Source organism: Galleria mellonella, unplaced genomic scaffold (genome assembly GCF_026898425.1).
Source record: "Galleria mellonella isolate WM207_F2 unplaced genomic scaffold, CSIRO_AGI_GalMel_v1 utg117, whole genome shotgun sequence".
In the NCBI taxonomy this organism is placed as follows: Eukaryota; Metazoa; Arthropoda; class Insecta; order Lepidoptera; family Pyralidae; genus Galleria; species Galleria mellonella.
This window is the reverse complement of record NW_026441980.1, coordinates 11,946-33,576: the sequence shown is the minus strand read 5'-3', so window position 1 is coordinate 33,576 and position 21,631 is coordinate 11,946. Positions and strand designations below refer to the sequence as shown.

General features: G+C 46.2%; 1 protein-coding gene across 1 annotated transcript; it reads left to right on the top strand.

The window, feature by feature from the left end:
• Positions 1-6,025: 6,025 nt before the first annotated feature.
• Positions 6,026-18,629, top strand: LOC113509989 (glycogen debranching enzyme). The gene is given in 21 exon segments (XM_052895784.1): positions 6,026-6,161; positions 7,323-7,456; positions 8,302-8,396; positions 8,787-8,964; positions 9,346-9,685; positions 9,783-10,001; positions 10,527-10,639; positions 10,834-10,956; positions 11,202-11,345; positions 11,820-11,888; positions 12,456-12,677; positions 12,757-12,877; positions 13,000-13,132; positions 13,523-13,788; positions 14,499-14,547; positions 14,550-14,626; positions 14,909-14,974; positions 15,642-15,778; positions 16,131-17,061; positions 17,135-17,419; positions 17,498-18,629. Coding segments are annotated over 21 exon segments (4,761 nt in total). The 5' UTR covers positions 6,026-6,089; the 3' UTR covers positions 18,485-18,629.
• The last annotated feature ends 3,002 nt before the right edge of the window (positions 18,630-21,631 follow it).

Genomic DNA, 21,631 nt, shown 5'->3' with positions numbered 1-21,631 from the left:
AAAGAAGTTGTTCATTTGAAATATATTCTGAATTTCTGACTGATTTGATTCAGTGTAAATAAAAAAAATTACAACTCGAACAACATTTGCAATAAACCCTATCGTTTGCGTTAAATTCAAGCATATTAATAGAAATCATTTATTCAAATAAACTTACATTGAAGCACTTTTGAAAAGTCATTAAATTTTTTTTAATCTACCGCTCGTTCGGAAAGCTGTCTCATCACAAGAAGAACGAGCAAGAAACTTGCGTGTTGCTCTTTTAAATAATTTTATTATTACTTTACATTTTTAAGTTTAAGTGTGTGAATACAAACCACCAATTAGCACTAATTCAATTAAATACTCAAATATTCGCCAATATTTTATTAGGGATATGGTGTAAGAAATTATGATGTAATTTTTATACCTAGAAACATGTGATATGATAACAAACATCTTTACAAAAGATTTGTCTCGTCCTGAATATGAATATTGTCGTCAAGACTCGGGACTGTAGAAAAACACAGTTATAGACCAACTGCTCAATAAATTAGAACAAAAAAATACATTTTAACTTGTCATAAATATATTCTCTGTAATATTGCAATAAAATATTTAAAAATAAAGTAATATTAATAATTAGTCTTCCGCAAGACTATCTATTAGATAGAACCTGACTGTTCAAAAGCCGTTTTTATACGTATATCTCTTTCTAATACATTCGTAACTTCGTAATACAACGAGTTATACACTATATGGATTTTTGCGTTCCATTTATTCTATTCCGTTATAAAAATCCATAGATAGTAATCTCTATCTAACTATTCTCTGTGCTAACTGTAAATCTTTGACATAATCTATCTAATCTGTAACTATAAAAGAGGCTAATAGTGAAGGTCAATTGTAGGACAAAAATGTCAAACAAAGTAAATAAATAAAACTTCAAATTGATTATAATAACACTTTTTAACAAATTACAATCCACATAAAAATTAACAAATCATTATCAATTGTCATGCATCCATACATGATTATTTAATTTGGATTTTTGAAATTGCTGCGACCCGAATAGGTAGGTACCTAACTTTTATTTACAAATAATACTTGGTAATTTTTTATTTGAATGAATTTGGAATGCAAGCACACTAGGAAAAGGTGTTAAATGATTATTTTTATTTATCTTACTTTTGATAAGTGTCTTGCACAAATATTTAGGTATATTTACATTCCCATTCGTGTTTCAACCGTGAAACATTTGTGTTTGCATGGCTGTGTTTCGGTTTGAAGGGTGGGATATGAATTTACTGGGTACAGAGGAATAACACCTGAGTTCTCAGGAATGGCAACGCATGGGGGGTATCATGGGCAAAACAGTATACTTTGTTATGTCCATGATACTGCTTATGTCTATAGGCGACGGTTACTACTTTCTATCAGGTGGACCGTCAGCTTGTTTGCCATTCTAAGTTGTATAAAAAAATATTTACATTTTATAAGAACTGTAAAAGTTTTGTTTTTCTAAAGTATAACTATTTTAATGATAAATGTTTTTATATTAGCTAGTTAGTATCTAGCCTTTGTAGGTGTTAATATTTAGGACCTTAATGACTCATCTATGACCATAATGAAACATCGTGAATGTTGTCATTGTGAAGGGCATAGGTTATTTTTTGTTCTGATCTATCCATATAGGTAATTTGTGCCAACCTGTCCCTTACACCCATAAGGGACAGGTTGGCACAAATTGAAACAGTGAATTTAGACTATTAATCTGAACTAATACCAGTGAAAATTCTTTCTGAAAAATTTCAAATATTTTTCTTATTTTTTTTCATTTAATACTTTAATTGGTGGCCGCCATTTTACATATTTCTGCTTAAGTGGTGAATTTTCGCTGCTGCCAGGAAAAAAACAGTGCATCTGGCAAGCTTCTGCAGTGGGTCAATATTTAAGTACATGTACTTATTTCATGTAGTTTTTCGTTAGGCTTAAATTTAATTGCTCATACTAACATGAGCCACTTGACCCATAACTTTTTCTACACTAAGCTTGTAACATGAGCTATTTTATATGATTGACCCGAGGCCTCCTGTTAGGGCAGATTATTATAAACCTTCTATTGAAAAAAAAAATGTATAGAGTGATGTATGTTTTTCAGTCTATGTTGTTGAATATTTTATACTTTTGTAAATAAAATTAAAATTTAGATGAATAATTGTTTATTTATTACCTCAGATTTTACACCAAAAATTGGGAATTTTTCATTATCTCCACATTTAATGTGGAATGTTATTTTTTTACATATTAAACATAATGTCTGTATATATATTTTATCATATCATATTTTATCATAATTCCAAAAACATGTGATAAGTGCATAAGTTTTATATGAAAAAATCAGTTTTTCTAAAAAGCGTATTATAGAATGAACTTCTATTTCCTTAAAATATACTCTAGTGCACCTAACTATAGGTCAAAGAATGAAAAAATTTCAATGACTTTTTATGTCATGATAATCCCCCCTTCTAATGCACTCATTGAATAGGGTTTCTTAGGAGGATCAACTTTGATAATATAAAATTTTTTCTGCACTGCTTCGTTTCGGAGACATATTGTTTTTGCAATGCCACTTCAGCTTCAGCTTCAGAGGTATAGTTGCAATAATTATCTTATTGAAACATTATGTTCCATCTGATATTAACCATAAAGACTTAGATTTATTAAACATAAAGATTATTAGAATGAATAAATGAATGAGTATACTTTATTTGCATTATACAATACTAGCTGCCTGCCCATTTGGCTGTGGACCCATTTGTCCACATGTTTACAACATTTTAAAAAATGGTTATTGTGACATAACGATAATAGCTGGACATATAGTATCGCGAAGTTTTTTGTAGTTATTGATGTTTTCTTCAATATTGTAGAACATACTTTTGTTATATCACCAATAGTTACCACAGCGCACATGACAAAAACTATTTTACAGCATTTTTTACACCTTGAGTTACGTTACTAAGGTTTTAGTAAGGATCCGTAATCTTTTCTAGCAATAAATATAACCTATGTTACTCAGGGTGAATGTAGCTTTCTAATGGTGAAAGAATTTTTAATATCGGCTAAGTAGTTTTTGAGTTTATTCATTACAAACATACATACATACAAAAATACAAATCTTTCCTCATTATAATATTAGTGTAGATAGGAAATAAGCAAGATAATTTACAAACACAACAATACAATTGTATAATTATTAGAATCAAAATTTGGAAAATACTAAAAAAAACAAACTAATATTTATATTAATAATTACTTATGATTGGATTTTTAATGCAATGTATCATCTTTAAAGATATGATACATTGAATAAAGGGAGTGTGGACTGTAAGTAATGTAAATAAATTATCTATCTATCTATCTGTAACATTATGCTTGTCATATTTGTGGGAAGGTTATATGCTGACTGAATATACATAAAATAAATGTGGTGGGCATAATAAGCCTTATTTTGTAAAGAGTGATAATGGAATGAAAACCCCTGAGTGTGGTATTTGTTTACTCTAATGGGGTACTAGTGAGGGACGACAGGTGAGGGGTAAAGTCTATCACAAACAAACTTGAAAAATTGAACAGTCAAACATTGAGTCACGCATGGTTTTGCAACATCAATTTGTTTTTGTTGCATGGATTACAAATATAATTTGTTCGTATTATTTCAGTAAACATTGTATATGTACTTATGAACCCTGCCATGTTGCATTGTGTCTATGGCATAATGCAACATCACTTGCATACAAACCAGTGTGTGTCAGGTTACATTTCTTTGTGTTCTGTGATGCAAATATAATCACTTTGTTACCATCTACAAACATACCAGTTATATTTCTAAATCGAATTAAATTCTTGTGGACTGTAACCGACTGTTATTAAGTATGTTCATAATTCTAGTTTGTTTATGGAGAACAATAATGTTCATGTAAGTATACGAGTAGATATTGCTTTGGTATGTAGCTACATAGTGATAGATAGTGACGCTATAGAACCTCACTACAGTTATCACTACTCATTGCAGTAACATGAACATGTTTAGCTGCTGGTATAAATCTACTTTCTGTCATTCAGAGGTATTAAAAAAGTTACATTGATATTGTAGATATTATTTTCATTTTTATTAAACTAAAAATATTAATATAAATATAGTCCTATAACGTAACTACTTATTATGAAGATTTGTCTCTTACTTCTAACTTGTCATAATTAATGTTTTATTTAAAAATGAATGTAAATATACAGTCATGTGAAATATTGATTTGATTATATCTTTTGCATATTGAACTGTGCCAACGTCACAATCATCTGTCAATTCCCAAAAACAATTGACCATTTTTCAGTATTTCTAATTAATTAAAAAGCACTCTACTAGCAAATGAAATTGTAAAAACAGCAAAAATGTATTTGAAAAATTCCGAAGAAAAATATGAAGTAGGCGCAGTTTTTAATGGTAGATTTATATGCAATGTATTCCATGCTTGACATTTTAGTTCACTAGTAGAGAACTTTTTAGAAATAATCGGACAGACACATTGAATAACGTTAAATTGTTTTTGAAAATAGACAGATGATTGCGACGTCGATATATACTTGTCTATGTTGTGAATGCTCTGGGCGCCAGTCTCTCCCCTTTCAAAAAGGAGATTAGCCTACTATTGACTCCGTATAGGGTTATAATTCGAGGAGTTTTTTTATTCCAGTGCCAGTGTAAACTACACATATATAAGTATGTATAACATAACCATTTACATTATAGTAGGTAGGACTCCTATAAATATGCTTTTATTACATTGAACAGATATACGAGGTCTGTCCGGAAAGTTCGTATAAAAGTGTTCTGGAATGCGAGAAAGAGGAGTGGGGAGGCCAGGTAAGCGCAGGACCCCTTCCTTATGTCCCTAACAATGCTTCAGTTCTGGTCTGACCGCCGTGCGGTGCGAACTGGCTTGTCACGCCATCTGTGAAGTTACCTCTTAACGAAACCCCGTCGGCATGGAGCCCGCTTCCGTTGAAGAGCAGCGCGTCGTAATCAAGTTTCTCTCGAAACTCGGCAAGAATGGCCGTGAAATTTTTGCCGATCTCAGAACAGTTTATGGGGATGATGCTGTGAAGGAACCAACCGTCCACAAGTGGCTAAAAAGATTCAGAGAGGGCCGAGAAAGCGTTCAAGATGACCCACGTTCAGGACGTCCTTCCACTTCACATTCCGACGAAAACGTGGAAAGAATTCGAACTTGTGTTAATGGGGACCGTCGTTTAACGGTCAGACAGGTGGCTGAAGAGCTTAATTTGGGCAAAACCGTGGTCCACGAAATTCTAAGAAACGAACTTCAAATGAAAAAAATTTGCGCCAAGATCGTTCCGTGAGTTTTTGAGTAAGAATTCCATTACGGTGACCGAACACCCCCCTATTCGCCGGATTTGGCCCCGTGTGACTTCTTCTTGTTCCCAAAACCAAATTGGTACTTCGGGGGCGGCATTTGGGGGACATAAATGAGATAAAAAAAGCTACGACGGGGCAGCTGAGAAACCTACAACCAGAGGACTTTCAAGGAGCCTTCTCACAGTGGAAACGGCGTTGGCACAAGTGCATTATGTCACAGGGGGAGTACTTTGAAGGGGATAAAATTGATTTACCTGAATAATTGTAAAATAAAATTTTTAAAAAACTTTTATACGTACTTTCCGGACAAACCTCGTATATGATAGTTTTATGTACCTATGTCAAAATCTTGCACCCACTAAATATTAATTTTGAACTTATTGCTAAAACCCCATTTGCTACTTGTCTGCCTCATAAATAGTTTAAGTAGGTGCGGTTCGGCGTCCATATACCTATAGACGGCAAGTTTTGCAAAGTATGACACCTAATAAAAGAATGAAACTGAATACGTGGCAGCGGCGGCGGAGTGTCATGTCACGCCGCCGTCACGCCACCGGCCGGTGGTTCCGCTCTCCGAGCGCAACGTTTATATAAGTGGGTGCAAAACAACGGCGGTGCTTAAATGAAAACTGTCACATGGCTATACGAGACCGGTGACTAAATACTTCGCATGGCGAACATGGTGACTCGCGATAAAAGTGAATACAGCAGAAAGGTGCAAGAAAAGGCCGTTACTGAAAAGGTACACTAGTCGAGCGTGAATTGTGAACATTTAAAAATAATGTTTGATCGTAATGGACGTCTCTTCGAAATTAATTGAATTAATAATCACAAAAATTATCGCTCGCCTATTTGCCGTACTGGTAGATAATTTTTTTTATTGTTTCGCAAAAAGAAGCGATCTCAAACATCAACGCACCGACTGCGTAACGATTCGTTGATATTCTGCAGCGACTCATTTTATATATACCCACATTGTAACAGCACTAATACGTGTTGGCTAAGCTCATTTAGCGAGTACACTGGATAAATTTAATAACACCATTTAGGTACACATTTAGCGTCAATAAACGAAAATGACGTTGGCCGTCACATGAAGATGGATGTTTGGCGGTCACCGCCTATATAATTTAAAATATGAACTGAACTCTCACAAATGTGTGATCGCTGTTTGCGGATCGTGCTGAAATCTCTTTGATATGTGAACGAAAAATCGATACATGACGGGTCGCCGACGAGTGTTCACCAAAAGTGGCAAAAACACGCAAGAATGCCCAGCGTACATTTGCTGACTGCACTATGCGACCGTGCTCGGCCAGCATGTACTGGAGACTTAAATATTCCGTATTTACATTTAGATTTTGTTTCGTAGTGAGCAATTTTCTTGTTTCGCAAAGAAAACGGCACTTCAGGTGTCATGAAATTTAATTGTGACCAAGACGTGATTAAGCTCTTTCGGTTGCGAACATAATTGTGAAAATCTGTTCAGTTGCCGATTGAATAATAATCACGAAACATATTTGCAAAAAAATCATCTAAAATTTTCCTTATAGATTTTATAAATCCGTGCCTTACGTAGACGCTTTTGTAGTCATCTTCTAGTGGTGCCGGATGCTGTTGCTGTATTTGTATGTACTCGTATACGATGCGCTGTCTGCACTCACCGATGCTAAGCAGTACCGGCTGACACTATAACCTTAGCGGATTCGATTACTGTTTCCAATTCTCATTTTTATATTTGTTCCTATCCTCCTCCCTTCTAAAAACATCAATTTTACGTCTTATCCCAGGAGCGATGTGAGCACTCGTTGCCTGTGTGGGTACGTTACGTGCCGACACGAACATATAAAAGCCTTATTCAGTCAGCTACAGTGTTTCAATGGAGTGCGTGCGTTGCCCGCAGCGGCAGATGGCGATCGAGCGAAGCGCAGCGGCGGCGGCGGCGGCGGCGAGCGCGGCGGACGCGGCGGACGCGGCGCCGCCCACGCGGGTGATCACGCTGCAGCACGGCGAGCACAACGACTCCACGCTCTATAGGTTCACCTGGCACTTTATTATTTTCAAACCTCATTATAAATATAACTAAACAGTTTGAGTACACAACTACTTCATATAATTTAATCAAATTGTCAATATATCATAACAGCAAATAATCACAGTAAGTTTACAAATTAATTAACATTAGTATAAATGGACGGTTCATTTAATAAAGGTTCATTTAATTCATTAAATTGTACGGAGAATACTGTCGCCGTTGGTAACGCTACATAAAGTGCAAGGCGCCACTTAAGAAGCTGTAATGATTTGTAAGAAAAAATTTGCAAAGGCTAAGTTTATGTTGCGCTAAGTCATGGAAGGATACTGTATTGTATTGTTCTATGCGACTTAGTGTTCAACGAATTGAATAGTGTTAAACCACCTAAACAAATTGAAAGAGCCTAATAAACGGTCTATCGTGTTTATAATATGCAAAGAATTATCCTCCGACTCCTAACCATTATAAAGTCAAACTTTTCATCATCAGATTATCTGAATAATTTATGGAAGTATAGTAACTAACGGTGTATACGTGCCTATAGTATTTAAAGGAGTTGTCTTCCATTATTAACTCGGCAAGATATAATGACTACCTGATGCAAAAATACGAATAAGTTTAAAAAAATATATGAAACTTAGTACCTATACGTTCCTATAAAATTTGATGATTTTCTCGATTTTCTTGGGATTTTATCAGATCCTGACTTGGTATCAATAGAACCACCACAGGAGTACACTCTTTCGAATAAAATCGCACCATGATTAACGTAATTGACTGTGAAACTTTCAAGACATCTAAAACGGGATTTTAATGCTAAATAACTTATGAATATTTTTTGTTTTAGATTTAAAAAAGGCTACTGTTTACAATTTTGCCCCGGTCCCAGTTTACTCGGTCGGAAGGTATTCCTCTACACGAACTACGTCGTGTCCGAAACCCGTAAGTATATCGTAGCTAATAGTATAAGTCGCTGTTTACATTTTGTTAAGTATTGGTGCCAATGTATGTGAATGTATATGATACGTTCCACGATTCAGGGACGAAAATATTTTTTCCTCGTTAATCCATTTACAGTTCGTCTTTTGTCTTCTGGATGATATTACGATAGAGGTACGCCGGTGCGTAGGTACCCCTGACCTACTTAATAGCAAAAATTATTAAATTATGAACATTGAATTCACATCACACTTTACACCTTTACATTAATACTTGCAACTGCTTTGCAAGTGAACGTAACAAAGGGTGAGCCGACCACAGTGAGAGTTTACTTGCATTAGTACAACCATTGCAAGTACACTCTACCACTTGTCTTCTCGCGTTATTAAACAGAGGATGATAAGGGAGAGCAAGCGGAGTTCGTCCGCAACCAATACTACGGACTGGAGTGGCGGTCGGCGGACGGCGAGCCGCTCGGCAGCGGCGTGCTCGTCACCGACACCGACGTCTACTGCGAGCTGCGGCTCGCGCGCGCCGGCCCCTTCCACTACTACTTCGTCTACGACAGCGCGTAATTGTCTAGTTTATTTATTACAACATTCAGTCTACTTCTCTGTCATACTATACGCCCGGCCTTCGAGCTAGGATACCTTGCATAACGAGGAACCGGGCAACGATCATCCGGGGGCGCGCCCCGGAACACCGAGACTCGAGTCAGTTTATAAAGGAACAGTTCCCAAAATCGGCCCGATCCGGGAGTCGTCCCCGAGACCTCGTCATGCATGCGCCCGCCGCTGCGCCGTCTAGTCCGGCTCGACCCGAGATATCAGTAAATTGTATCGGCAGTGATTTCAATCAAAATTTGGCGAGCAACCGTACCAGGTTTCGTCGCATCAGATTCGAGCTAAAACAAAAAGTAGAGCCACGTACCGACCGAGAGCGATATGCGCAGGGAGTCGCCGGTCGGGCCGCAGGGCTCGGGCTGGTTCCAGGTGGCGCCCACGCTGCGCGCGGGCGGCGCCGAGCTGCCGCTGGACGGCATCGTGTGCCAGACCGTGCTCGCCAAGTGCCTCGGGCCGCTGCCGCGCTGGCCGCGCACGCTGCGGGTCGCGCGCGAAGCCGGCTACAACATGCTGCACTTCACGCCCGTGCAGCAGCTGGGCGCGTCCGGCTCCAGCTACAGCATCGCGAACCAGCTGCGCGTCGACCCGCGGTTTAGCGGCGACCCCGGCCGCGAGGTCACCTTCGCCGATGTCGAGAACGTCGTCGCGAAGATTCGCAACGAGTGGAAGGTATGTAATCGAGCGGAGCTCGCTTCGCGGGGAGGGCTCGGCTCCGTGGCCGGGCGGCGACGGAGCCCGCAGTGAGTGACGCGCCCGCTGTCGGCAGATGCTGTCGATCTGCGACGTGGTGCTGAACCACACGGCGAGCGAGACGGCGTGGCTGGCGGAGCGGCCCGAGGCGACGTACAACTGCAGCACGTGTCCGCACCTGCGGCCGGCGGCGCTGCTGGACGCGCTGCTGGCGCAGCTGTCGGCCGCCGCCGCCGCGGGCCGCCTGCGCGAGCGGGGCGTGCCGCCGCGCGTCACGCACCACGACCACATACAGGTACCGCCTCGTCCACACAAAACATATACACAAGGACGATTTCCTATCAAAATTGCAACCGATTCCTTCTAGCCGGTTATGCTAAAATTTTTCCACTCTTCTAGTTTTGTTGACAATACAGCATTTAGTACTCAATATTGCAATAATTTTATCGGTGGTAAATATTTTGTTGACCCTCCTGTTGCGGGTTTGAAGCGAAGGTAGCTCAAGCAGTGGATAATAATAAAGTTTATCGATATCGCTTTAAAACGACCGCAACCATAAAACTGTAGATTCCGGTAGCTTTTAGCTTACTATTAAAAATATTTTTACCGGGCTTGTAAATTTTTGTGTACGAAGACAGTGTGCACCTCCCTCTCTTTTTAGTATTTTCAGCGTCATTATTCGATTAGTACTATTCACAATGAAGTAGTATTAAATTTCAAGTTTTATTTTTATTGCGCTACTATTTCTTTTCTAAATTTGTGCAAACTGTCTACCTACCGCCACACGTGCACTGTCGACGTTCTCGTCGGCGGTCGGCAGGCGATCAAGCACCTGCTAGAAACGGAGCTGCTGCCGGAGGCGCGGCTGCACGAGATGTTCACGTGCGACGTCGACCGGCTCGTCCAGGAGTTCTACTGCGTGGCGCGGAACAAGTGAGCCCCTCGCAATAAAGCCGGCGGCGCGGAACGACGGAGCGACTTACTGAGCTATCTATTCGTTCTCGTTTCGAATTCAACACTGGCATTTAAGCGTAAGATTGAAAACCGGTGTTGCCGTCGCTCCGTCGAGCTGCGCCCGCGCTCGTCGCCCGCGCTCGTGTCCGGTTACTGACCGCGTGCGTGCGCAGGGTGCCGCCGGTGCGGCCGGCGGGCGGCGGCGCGGAGCTGCGGCTGCTGCCCGACGCGCAGTACCGCCGCCTGGCGGCCACTGTCGACCTCGAGCTCGCGCTGCAGCTCTACAACGTGTACAGGTGACGCACGCGCCCCGGCGCCCACTCCAATACTTCCCTCCACTACTATGCCACATTTAAATACTCTCAACAAATATTCAGTCGTAGAAAATTCACTGTTGTTTCGATACCATGATCACCGCTACGAAGGGACCCCGCCAACCGCCTACATATAAAACATACGAATCGGTTCTCGGCCCTGGCGCTGACGTCCATGATCGACTCGGTGTAGGATAGCCCGACGTAATGTATGGGGGCGTGCGCAGGCCCGACTGCTACGACGAGGAGACGCGGCTGAAGAAGTGCTGCGAGGAGCTGCGGCGGCGCCTGGAGCAGTTGAACGCCGCGGCGGCCGCCGAGCTGGCCGACCACCTGCGCGCCGCCGTCGACAACTGCATCGCCGGCCTGCAGTGAGTCCTGCACCCCTCCTCTCCGCTTCCCCCCGACCTGCTCTGCTAATAATAGCGCGCTTCTAACCTTGTGCAATAATCTTGAGTTATCATTTTCTAGTCACTGTTGCTTCAACATTTTTCATAATATATTCCGTATAAGTATATTTCGCAGAATTATTTCTATAGAGTATTATGAATTCTATTCAATCTTTGTATGTATATATATGTGGTGTGGTGGGATCGGTCAATGAAACAGGTGGTTCGACTTTCTTCGTTTATTGCAGTTTTTTGATATTTTACAGTAAATGCACGTCTTGTTAACCGTGTTAATCTCCTCGTATACATCTACTCGCAATCCTTCATTCTCTCATCGTTCAATCAATCACACCCTACTACGTCATTCTTTCATTCCGAGATGCATTCACATCACATCGTTTATAAATTTTTTTTTTTTTATAAAGTGAATAATCCTACATATATATATAATTTTAGCTACTTTCGCCTACAATCAGACGGGCCGAAGATAGAAGAGGTCAGCGCGAAAAATCCTCTGTTTCCGAGGTGAGAACTACTGGTAATTTTTAAAACGAAATTTTCTGTATTAGATATAATGGTCTCATATATATTATTACATTTTGATCAAAAAGCATGGATTGGAAAATTGCGATTATAAACATCTGCAGAAAGTAATTCTCCCATATAAAAAAAGCGATATTTACATATCGATACTTCGTCATTGTTTCGGGACGAAGGATTACAAATATTAGGTATTTGTTTACATTTACTTCGTAAATAATAATAAACTGATCGATAATTTATAGTACTCGTAATAATATTTATTGACACTTGTTAAAATTGCTCGTTACCAATGGATATTGTATGGCAACACTCGCAGTCTACATACAAAGCCTGACGAATGCGGACAATATTTTTACTGTAATAATGAAGTCAACTACGCACGCCGCAGAATATCGAACCGGGCGGTGATTGAGTATCATGTCGCATTTGGATCGATCGAGTACTAACCGAACACAAGGTTTCATAGCAGTTCAGTAGTGGCGTGTATACCGGTGGAGCAACAAGGACGTTGTATGTGGTATGTGGTACGTGGCAATGTGGCGGCGGCAGGTACTTCTGGTGGGCGGGCACGGAGGGCGGCGCGGCGGCGCTGTCGGCGGCCGACGCGGAGCGCGCGCTGCTCGGCGGCGGCGGCGGCGGCGCGCTGGTCATGGCGCACAACGGCTGGGTGCTGGACGCCGACCCGCTGCAGGACTTCGCCGCGCGCGACCACGCCGGCCGCGTGTACCTGCGCCGCGAGCTCATCGCCTGGGCCGACAGCGTCAAGCTCAGGTACGCCGCGCGCTGCCGCCCACGCCGCCCGAGCGCGGCAGCCGCGGCAGCCGCCGCCACTGAGCGCTCGTGTGTGCAGGTACGGCGCGCGGCCCGAGGACAGCCCGTTCCTGTGGGCGCACATGCGCGAGTACGTCGAGCTCACGGCCGAGCTGTTCGACGGCCTGCGCCTCGACAACTGCCACTCCACGCCGCTCCACGTACGTGCTCCCGCCTCCTGTTGCCGCTCTCTCCTATATTGCGAGCTAACTTTTTCTCGCTCCGCAGTCTATCTATAGCATTCGATATGTACTTATAATGAAGCGGACGAACCGGTCGACAGGTGGCCGAGTACATGCTGGACTGCGCTCGCAACGTGAAGCCCGACCTGTACGTGGTCGCCGAGCTGTTCACTAACTCGGACCACGTCGACAACATCTTCGTCAACCGTCTCGGCATCACGTCGCTTATACGCGGTTCGTACCTAATGTCCGATCTCTTTTCCGCCGAAGTTCCGGTGTTATATTTCAATATACTTCAAATATAAATTTCGTCTCGATACTAAACTAGGGCGAAGCGCTACCGTAAACGGCATCCCAGTAAACATTGTATAATTTTGTATGCTGTTTCTAGGGCATATACCGTGCTTGCTGCATTGTTATGGCACACACACAAAAGAAAAAATGTACTTAGCTTTTTTTTATCTCAGGTTTATGTAATCTCGCTTTTTATGTATCTATATATATGATAATTTGTGTGCTGTAAGTGATGCAAATAAATTATCTATCTATCTTGTAAGCGCTGCGCCCGGTGGGATACACAGTTTCAAATTTAGCGATGTAACGCGTGGTCCCGTGCCCGTGCAGAGGCGCAGAGTGCGTGGGACGCGCGCGAGCAGGCGCGCCTGCTGCAGCGCTACGGCGGCCGCGCCGTCGGCGCGCTGCGGCGCGAGCGGCGCCGCGCCGCCGAGCCGCGCCTGCCGCACGCGCTGCTGTTCGACCTCACGCACGACAACCGCTCGCCGCTCGACACGCGCTCGCTCTTCGACATGCTGCCCACCGCCGCGCTCGTGGCCGCCGCCTGCTGCGCCGTCGGCAGCACGCGCGGCTACGACGAGCTCGTGCCGCACCACGTGCGTACTCCCCACCCACCCTCTCCTCGCCTTCATTTTACATTCAGAGGTGGCAAAGTATAGCGTATGTATGTACCTCTGTATATGTAACTAATTATTGATCGGTCGATCCAAATAACTGTACGAACGATACCCGTGCATCGTAGCCAAGCATGCATATAGGATTGATTGTAGGGTTCATCTTGTAAATTTATTTAATCAATAATTAAAATGCAATAATTATTTTACAGTAAGACAAATACATTTTTTGAATCGTTCAAGTCAACAAAACACACTCGTCGCTGGCCCGTGCGCGGGATGCGCGCGCAGCCAACAATCACAAAGCGCCTGCGCGCGCATCTTGCGAGTGAGTCCCGTGACCAGGCGTCATGATATAAATGTATATATAATAAAATGCTTGTTTGTCTGCTTGTTTTTTTTTTAAGTTTAATTATATTATAAGAGTTGATATATATAATAAACACTGGTGAGTATCATCTCACCGCGTGCATATAACTTTAACAACAATAAGTCGTCCCAGTGTTCACGGTGCTAGCTAGTGCTAACTCTGGTCATTAGGCGACGGCTCTCATCGTAACAGGTGATCTGGCTATCGGCTATCCGTGAGATTTACAGAATACACGGTATGAATGGTGAGATACGGCCCGCGGGGAGCGTGGCACAGCGCGGTGAAGGCGACGCCTGTGAGCTTACGGAGTTGCGCTCGACAGGTGCACGTGGTGGACGAGGAGCGGCTGTACGCGGAGTGGGAGGCGGCGCGCGCGGCGGCGCGCTGGCGGCGGCGCGCCGCGCGCTGGCCGCGCTGCACGCGCACCTCGCCGCCGACGGCTACAGCGAGGTGCGCCACCACCTATCTATACTATTGTCAGTACGCGAGACGAACTTCCCTCGCCTGTTGACTTGTGCCTCGGCGCTGATGTAGCGCAGTCGATCCTTCTCAAATTCGATGCACACGTAATATTTGAAATTGAAAGCGGGACCTTGTTCGTGCCCCGGTCGACAGATATGTATCGGTCGCTCGGTGGAAGTCGCGGGCGCGGCTAGTGTTTTATTAGTGAACGAGGCGACCGCCGGCCCTCGTCCACGGTCGAGCCCTCATTTCCGCTTATGTTGTTCGCAGATATATGTGGATCAGATGGATGATGACGTGATTGCCGTCACTAGACATGATCCGCGATCTAGAAAAGTGAGTATTTTTATGCAACTCGTTTGTATACTTATGCGTACCTTTTATTAGTTACACTATTAAATAAGACACTGCACTGCGCATTTGAACCCTATACGTACCGAAGTCTTCAACGGATGGTACGGAGGTCAATTTGATATAAAGATGTTTAATTTTTCGACTTTATTTGTAAATTGTTATAAATTTTTTTTTTTTTTTTTTGATAAAAGATCCGTTGCCTTGTTGAAAGTAGTCCATTGACACGTAAAAGAAAATGATACGTAAAGGAAAAAGTTTCGTTTTTTTTTAAAGTAAGTAGACTAATCCTGGGAAACTTCCGGTGTTGCCATCTATTAATTCATAATGTACACGATAGTACCTTATTTAAAACAAATAATTGCCTTATGAAAAGTTAAAATATACTGCGATGTAATTTCGTTCAACGTCACATTTATGGGTACAATAGTAAATAGAATTAATTTGATGTTTACTGTATACCTTTGAATTTTATATGTGCTTTTATATATGTATTTAATTGTAAGTCCTAGCATGTACTTTTCAGTTTGTTTAGCATATGTATTTACTGAACATAGCCAATAAACAAGTTTTTTATTTTTTTTCAACATTCCTCTTATATTATTTTTATTCTATTTAATATAATTTCCGTCATATAATTTCAATCCAATAGTCGGTAATTATTGTGGCGTTCACGGCGTTCACCGCCCCGGACCCGACGAGTGCCGGCCGCCACGTGCCGCCGCTGCGGTTCGAGGGCGAGCTCGACGAGATCATCTTCGAGGCCGACCTCGTGCACAAGGATCACAAGTACTCGCCTATATAGTTTTTTTTTTTTTTTAAAGTGAAATGTCTCTACGCGCCCTGGGTATTTTTTGAGATGGGATAAAATCATCGAACTCGGGACACCGTTACCGGCACTGATCTCTCTGACGATCTAAAAAATATACACGTAATCGTTCAAGTTTTTACTTCGGCACTTTCAAATCGGCACTCCTGGAATGCTACTGCTTTTTTTTTTGTACTTTTAACTTACTCGTACTCGACGACGAACGCCGCGGGACGACTCGACGAGAACTGGCGAGCGTGACCGCTCAGTCCTCGTCGCGTCGGCCGCGCGGCGGGCGCCCCGGGCGCTCCCACTGACGCGGCGGCGGCGCAGGAGCAGCGGCCGCCCGCTGCAGGCGCCGGGCGCGGCCGAGCGCCACCCGCGGCTCATCACCGGCCTCGGCGACTACGAGTGCACGGTGCGGCGCGGCGTGCCGCCCGACGCGTCGGCCGCGCTGGCCGGCCAGCGGCGCGACGGCGCGCACACCGTGCTGGAGTTCCGGCCGCTGCGAGCCGGCGCCGCGCTGGCGCTGCGCGTGCGGCCGCGCGCGCCGCACGCCGCCGCGCTGGCCGCGCTCGAGCGCGCGCTCGCGCCCGCCGCCGCGCCGCTCGCGCCCGCGCTCGCCGACCTCGACCTCGCCGACTTCAACGCGCTGCTGTACCGCTGCGACGCCGAGGAGCGCGACGCGGCCGGCGGCGGCGTGTACGACGTGCCCGGCCACGGCTCGCTGCCCTACGCGGGGCTGCAGGGCGTCGCCTCGCTGCTGGCCGAGGTGCGCGCGGCCGGCGACCTGGGCCACGCGCTCTGCGACAACCTGCGCGCGGGCGACTGGCTGCTCGAGTACCAGTGGCGCCGCCTCGAGCGCGAGCCGCGCCTCGCGGCCGTGGCGGCGCGCGTGCGCGCGGCGCTGCAGCCGGTGACGCAGCTGCCGCGCTACCTGGTGCCGGCGTACGCGGCCGCCGTACTGGACGCGCTGGCGGCGGCGGCCACGCGCGCGGCGCTGGCGCGGCTCGGCGCGGCGGGCGCGGGCTGCGCCTTCTCGCGCGCGCTGGCGCTCACCAGCGTGCAGCTGGCGGCCGCGGTGCCGTCGGCGCCGCTGCCGCCGCCGTCGCCGGCGCTGCCGCCGCCGCGCCCGCCGCCGCCGCCGCGCTGCGTCACGCTGTCGGCGGGCCTGCCCCACTTCTCCGTCGGCTACATGCGCTGCTGGGGACGCGACACGTTCATCGCGCTGCGGGGCCTCTTCTTATTGACGGGTCGCTACCAGGTTCGTCGCTCGGGCCGCCTCCGCCGCCGGTAGTTTTCGAATCTCTGCTGAACTGGGGCGTCGCTGTTTTCAGGATGCCCGTTTCCACATTCTCGGCTTCGCGGCCTGCCTGCGCCACGGGCTCATTCCGAATCTGCTGGACGGCGGCCGCAACGCCCGCTACAACTGCAGAGATGCGGTCTGGTGGTGGCTGCAGAGCATAAAACAGTACTGCACGGAGGCGCCGCAGGGCTGCGCGCTGCTGTCCGAGCCGGTGTCGCGGCTGTTCCCCAAAGACGACTCGGAGCCCGCGCCCCCCGGCGCCGCCGACCAGCCGCTGCACGACGTCATGCAGGAGGCGCTCGAAGTACACTTCCAGGTATCTGTTTACGTTTTGTTCGATGCGCATTTCTCGATGATTGTCCGCGATCTCACCGGGTTCCCCGTCGTCCGCCAGGGTCTCGTGTTTCGAGAGAGGAACGCCGGGCGAACGATCGACGCCCACATGTCGGACAAGGGGTTCAACGTGCAAATCGGCGTCGACCCCGAGACCGGGTTTCCGTTCGGCGGCAACGAAGCCAATTGCGGCACCTGGATGGACAAGATGGGATCGACGGAGGCGGCGGGCACGCGCGGCAAGCCGGCCACGCCGCGCGACGGCAGCGCGGTGGAGGTGGTCGCGCTCGCGTACAGCGTGCTGAGCTGGCTGGCGGCGCAGCACCGCGCCGGCCGCTACCCGCACGGCGGCGTGCTGCACCGCCACCGCGACGGCGCACTCACCTCGTGGACGTACGCGCAGTGGGCCGACCGCATCCGCCACTCGTTCGAGCGCCACTTCTGGGTGCCCGCCGAGCCCTCGGCCGCCGACCGCCGGCCCGACCTCGTGCACCGCCGCGCCATCTACAAGGACACGCACGGCGCCTCGCACGCCTGGGCCGACTACCAGCTGCGCTGCAACTTCCCGGTCGCGATGGCCGTCGCGCCGGACCTGTTCGACCCGAAGCACGCGTGGGCCGCGCTCGACTCGGTCGAGCGTCTGCTGCTCGGCCCGCTCGGCGTCAAGACGCTCGACCCGGCCGACTGGGCCTACCGCGGCGACTACGACGCGGGCGCCGACGGCGACGACCCGAGCGTCGCCCACGGCTTCAACTACCACCAGGGACCCGAGTGGGTGTGGCCGCTCGGCTTCTACCTGCGCGCGCGGCTCGCGTTCGCGCACGAGAACGGCCGCCTCGCGCGCACCGTCGCCGCCGCGTACGCCGCGCTCGGCCCGCTGCTGGCCGAGCTCCGCGCCTCGCCCTGGCGCGGGCTGCCCGAGCTGACCAACGCCGGCGGCCGGCCGTGCGCCGCCTCGTGCAGCACGCAGGCCTGGAGCTCGGCCGCCGTGCTCGAGCTGCTGCACGAGCTGGCGGCGGCGCGCCGCGCGCGCCCGCTGGCCGACTGACGCGGGCTCGCGCGCCCGCGCCGCCTGCGCCACGCCGCGCGCGCGCCGCCGCCCGCGCCGCGCCGCCTCTACTCGGAGCCCTACGAGCGGCCGGCGCCGCGCCGCCGCCTCGCGCGCCTCGCCCGCCTCGGCCCGCTGCTGCGGCGCGGCGCGCGGCCCGCCAGCCTGTCGCGCACCGTGTACAACCTGCTGCAGGCCCGCGGCGGCGCGCTCGCCACCGTCGTCTACAGCGACCGCTACTTCCGCTACGGGCTGCCGCTACGAGCGCGCGTGGCGCCGGCGCGCGGCCGAGTCGGCGCCGCGCCGGGCGCGGGCGGCCACGCCGTGCCGCTGCAGGCGCTGGGCGCGCGGCCGGCGCCCGGCGCGGGGCTGCTGCAGGGCGGCGGCGCGGCCGCGCCGCCGCCGTCGCGCTACGCGGCCACGCGGAGGGCGCGGCGCGACGTGCCGCGCGTGTTCGTCGTCGTCTCGGAGACGCGCTTCGAGTGCGCCGCGGATGCCGCCGAGCCGCCGGCCCCGCGCCGGCCGCCGCCGCTCGCGTACCGGCAGCCGGGCGGCGGGCTCGAGCCGCCGAAGGTCGTGCTGAGGGCGCGCCGCCGCTGCGAGTCGCCGCGCGTGTCGGCCGCGTCGCTGGACGACGCGCCGCTGCCCGAGTTCGCGCTGCCGGACGGCGAGGCCCCGCGACCGAAGTCGCCGAACTCGCGGCGCGGATCGCGATCTCGCGCGCCGAGCGTCGCCGAGCCGGCGGGGTCGGCGCTCGAGCGGAAAGTGTTGAACACGGAGCGGTATAACAACGGCGCGCGGGTGTGGCGAGCGACCGGCGCTGCCGGCGCGACCGGCGCGACCGGCGCGACCGGCGCGGGCGGCGGGCAGCGCGGCTGCGTGCGCGCGGTGCTGGCGGTGAGCGCGCTGTGCTACGCGCTGGCGCTGCTCACCTTCTATTTCCTGAGTCTCGCGTAGCGTTCGTACTGCTTGCGTATTCTTCCTTCTTCTACTTCCTTGGTATCGCGTGACTCGCGTGCCATCTACCTTCAACATTCTCGTCTTATAAAATTGTGTGCCATAATTTTTTTTATCAACTGATAGTTGCTCTATAGAAATTGACTGTATTTAAAAATTCACACCAAATAATGAATATTCGGTAGTAAGTCAAGTATTTCACATGTTTTATGTTTGTATTGTATTTCAATGTCACAAAATGGCGCTGTGTTAGAAATGTCGTTTTGATTACTTCTTTATATTAAACACAGAGTAATGACATCAGTTTATTACTTTTTTTTTTGTTCTTTAATGTATTTACTATACATTAATAAAAAATAACGACCAACCAAGGAACTTTGCGAGGTAATATTAAAGGAAACGATTTGTTAAATATATTTTATAGTCATTTTCAAATAATAAATGTTTGTCCATACCACATGAGGAAACTCCTGCTAAATGTTTTAATTTGTAGTAGACTCTGACAGATATCTAACCATTAATTACGTATACCTCTTGTTGATAAATAATAAACGGTTATTGAGAATGTTTATATCTATTAATACAATATTTGATACAAACGAACAGTATCATGTTGTATGGTATCGTCCTACCGTGTAATAATAAAGTCAACTATGCATGCCGCAATATATCAAAGATGCATCGTAATGTACGGAAATTGACCGTACAAATTATTTACATGTTAACGATTTATACGTTTTATTGAAATAAATCGTATTATTATATTAAAATTATTCAATAAAGTAAAGCATATTGTAATTTTTTTTTATATTCAATTTTCTTTGTGTATGTCAAAGTACTTGTTCAATAATTGTACTATAAGGTAATTACATTTTATTTATATACATTAGTAATAGTATATCACTACACATGTGATATTTTTTTTATGTATGACCATTTTATGAGCTACTTGTTAACGTTAATGAAAATTTGGTGCATCTTTGCTGTTAGCACATGAAAACTTTTTGTTATCTATAATAATAAATAAAATATTAATAATAGAAATTAAAATATTATAAATAAAAGCAAAATACAGCTAGAACACTAACATTTGCTGATGCAAGTATCTTTTTTTTTATGACTCTGTAGTTATATGAAGTGTGCCAACAATGTTTATAGAACTAAGATCTCTAAAAACTCAGATAGTTTTAATTGTTCAAATAAGCGTAACAAAATGGAAAATACTCATTGAAATATAAATTATATTAAACATAGATATCTCATTTATCTTTTTTTTTAAATATTGTTTAATGGCAGCAATAAAATATACATAACTGTAATGTTCCTGACACACTACAAATCTAATTAATGTCGTTCCTTATAAATTGTGTAGACATATGAAAATATTTATTTCGACTATTTCTAGAAGTAGGTAATTGTTGAATAGTGTTGTTAAATTTTTATAAAGTTACAACTGAACTGATAGCCGCAATGACCACGATTATTTATAATATATCAAAATTTTTTTTTTATTAGCTCATTGTTGAAACTAATAAAATTGTTTAATTTTTAAACTAAAATTAATTATAGAATATACTTATAGTCGTATTTAGAGAGGAACTCTGTGAATTGTCTGGTAGGTACTCCTCAGTATAATAGTATCCTCAGGATCAGGAGCACAGCTTTTAGTTGTGGGCAAAAACTCGTCTAAAGTGCATATAAGGCGGGCCTCTTTAAAGGCGCCAATCGTCCAGCCACCAACCACACCCCCTTCCACTGAAAATAATCCTAAATACGCCAATGAATATATTCTCCGATAGTTTCCATACCTTGCTCAAATGGCTCACAAATACGTGTATTAATAAGAATAAAATGGTTTTTTTTTGTCAATTATTTGCTGATATATGTTTTCACTTTAATAAAGTTTTTCAACATTACTTTATTCTTTTATTTAAAAGTACTTATGCTAGTGTATATTCAATATATAAAATATAGTGTAATTTATTTATGCTTTATTGACCACATTACAAAAAAAAAATGTCTGGTACAAAAGGCGGATTTAATACTATATAGCATTCTCTCGCAGTCAACCTTTGGCAAAACAGAAATTTTATTATGCGGTGAAAAAAATTACAACACATACAATAGAGATTATATAAATATACATACATGAATACATTAAACAAATATTACATAAATATACAAATATGT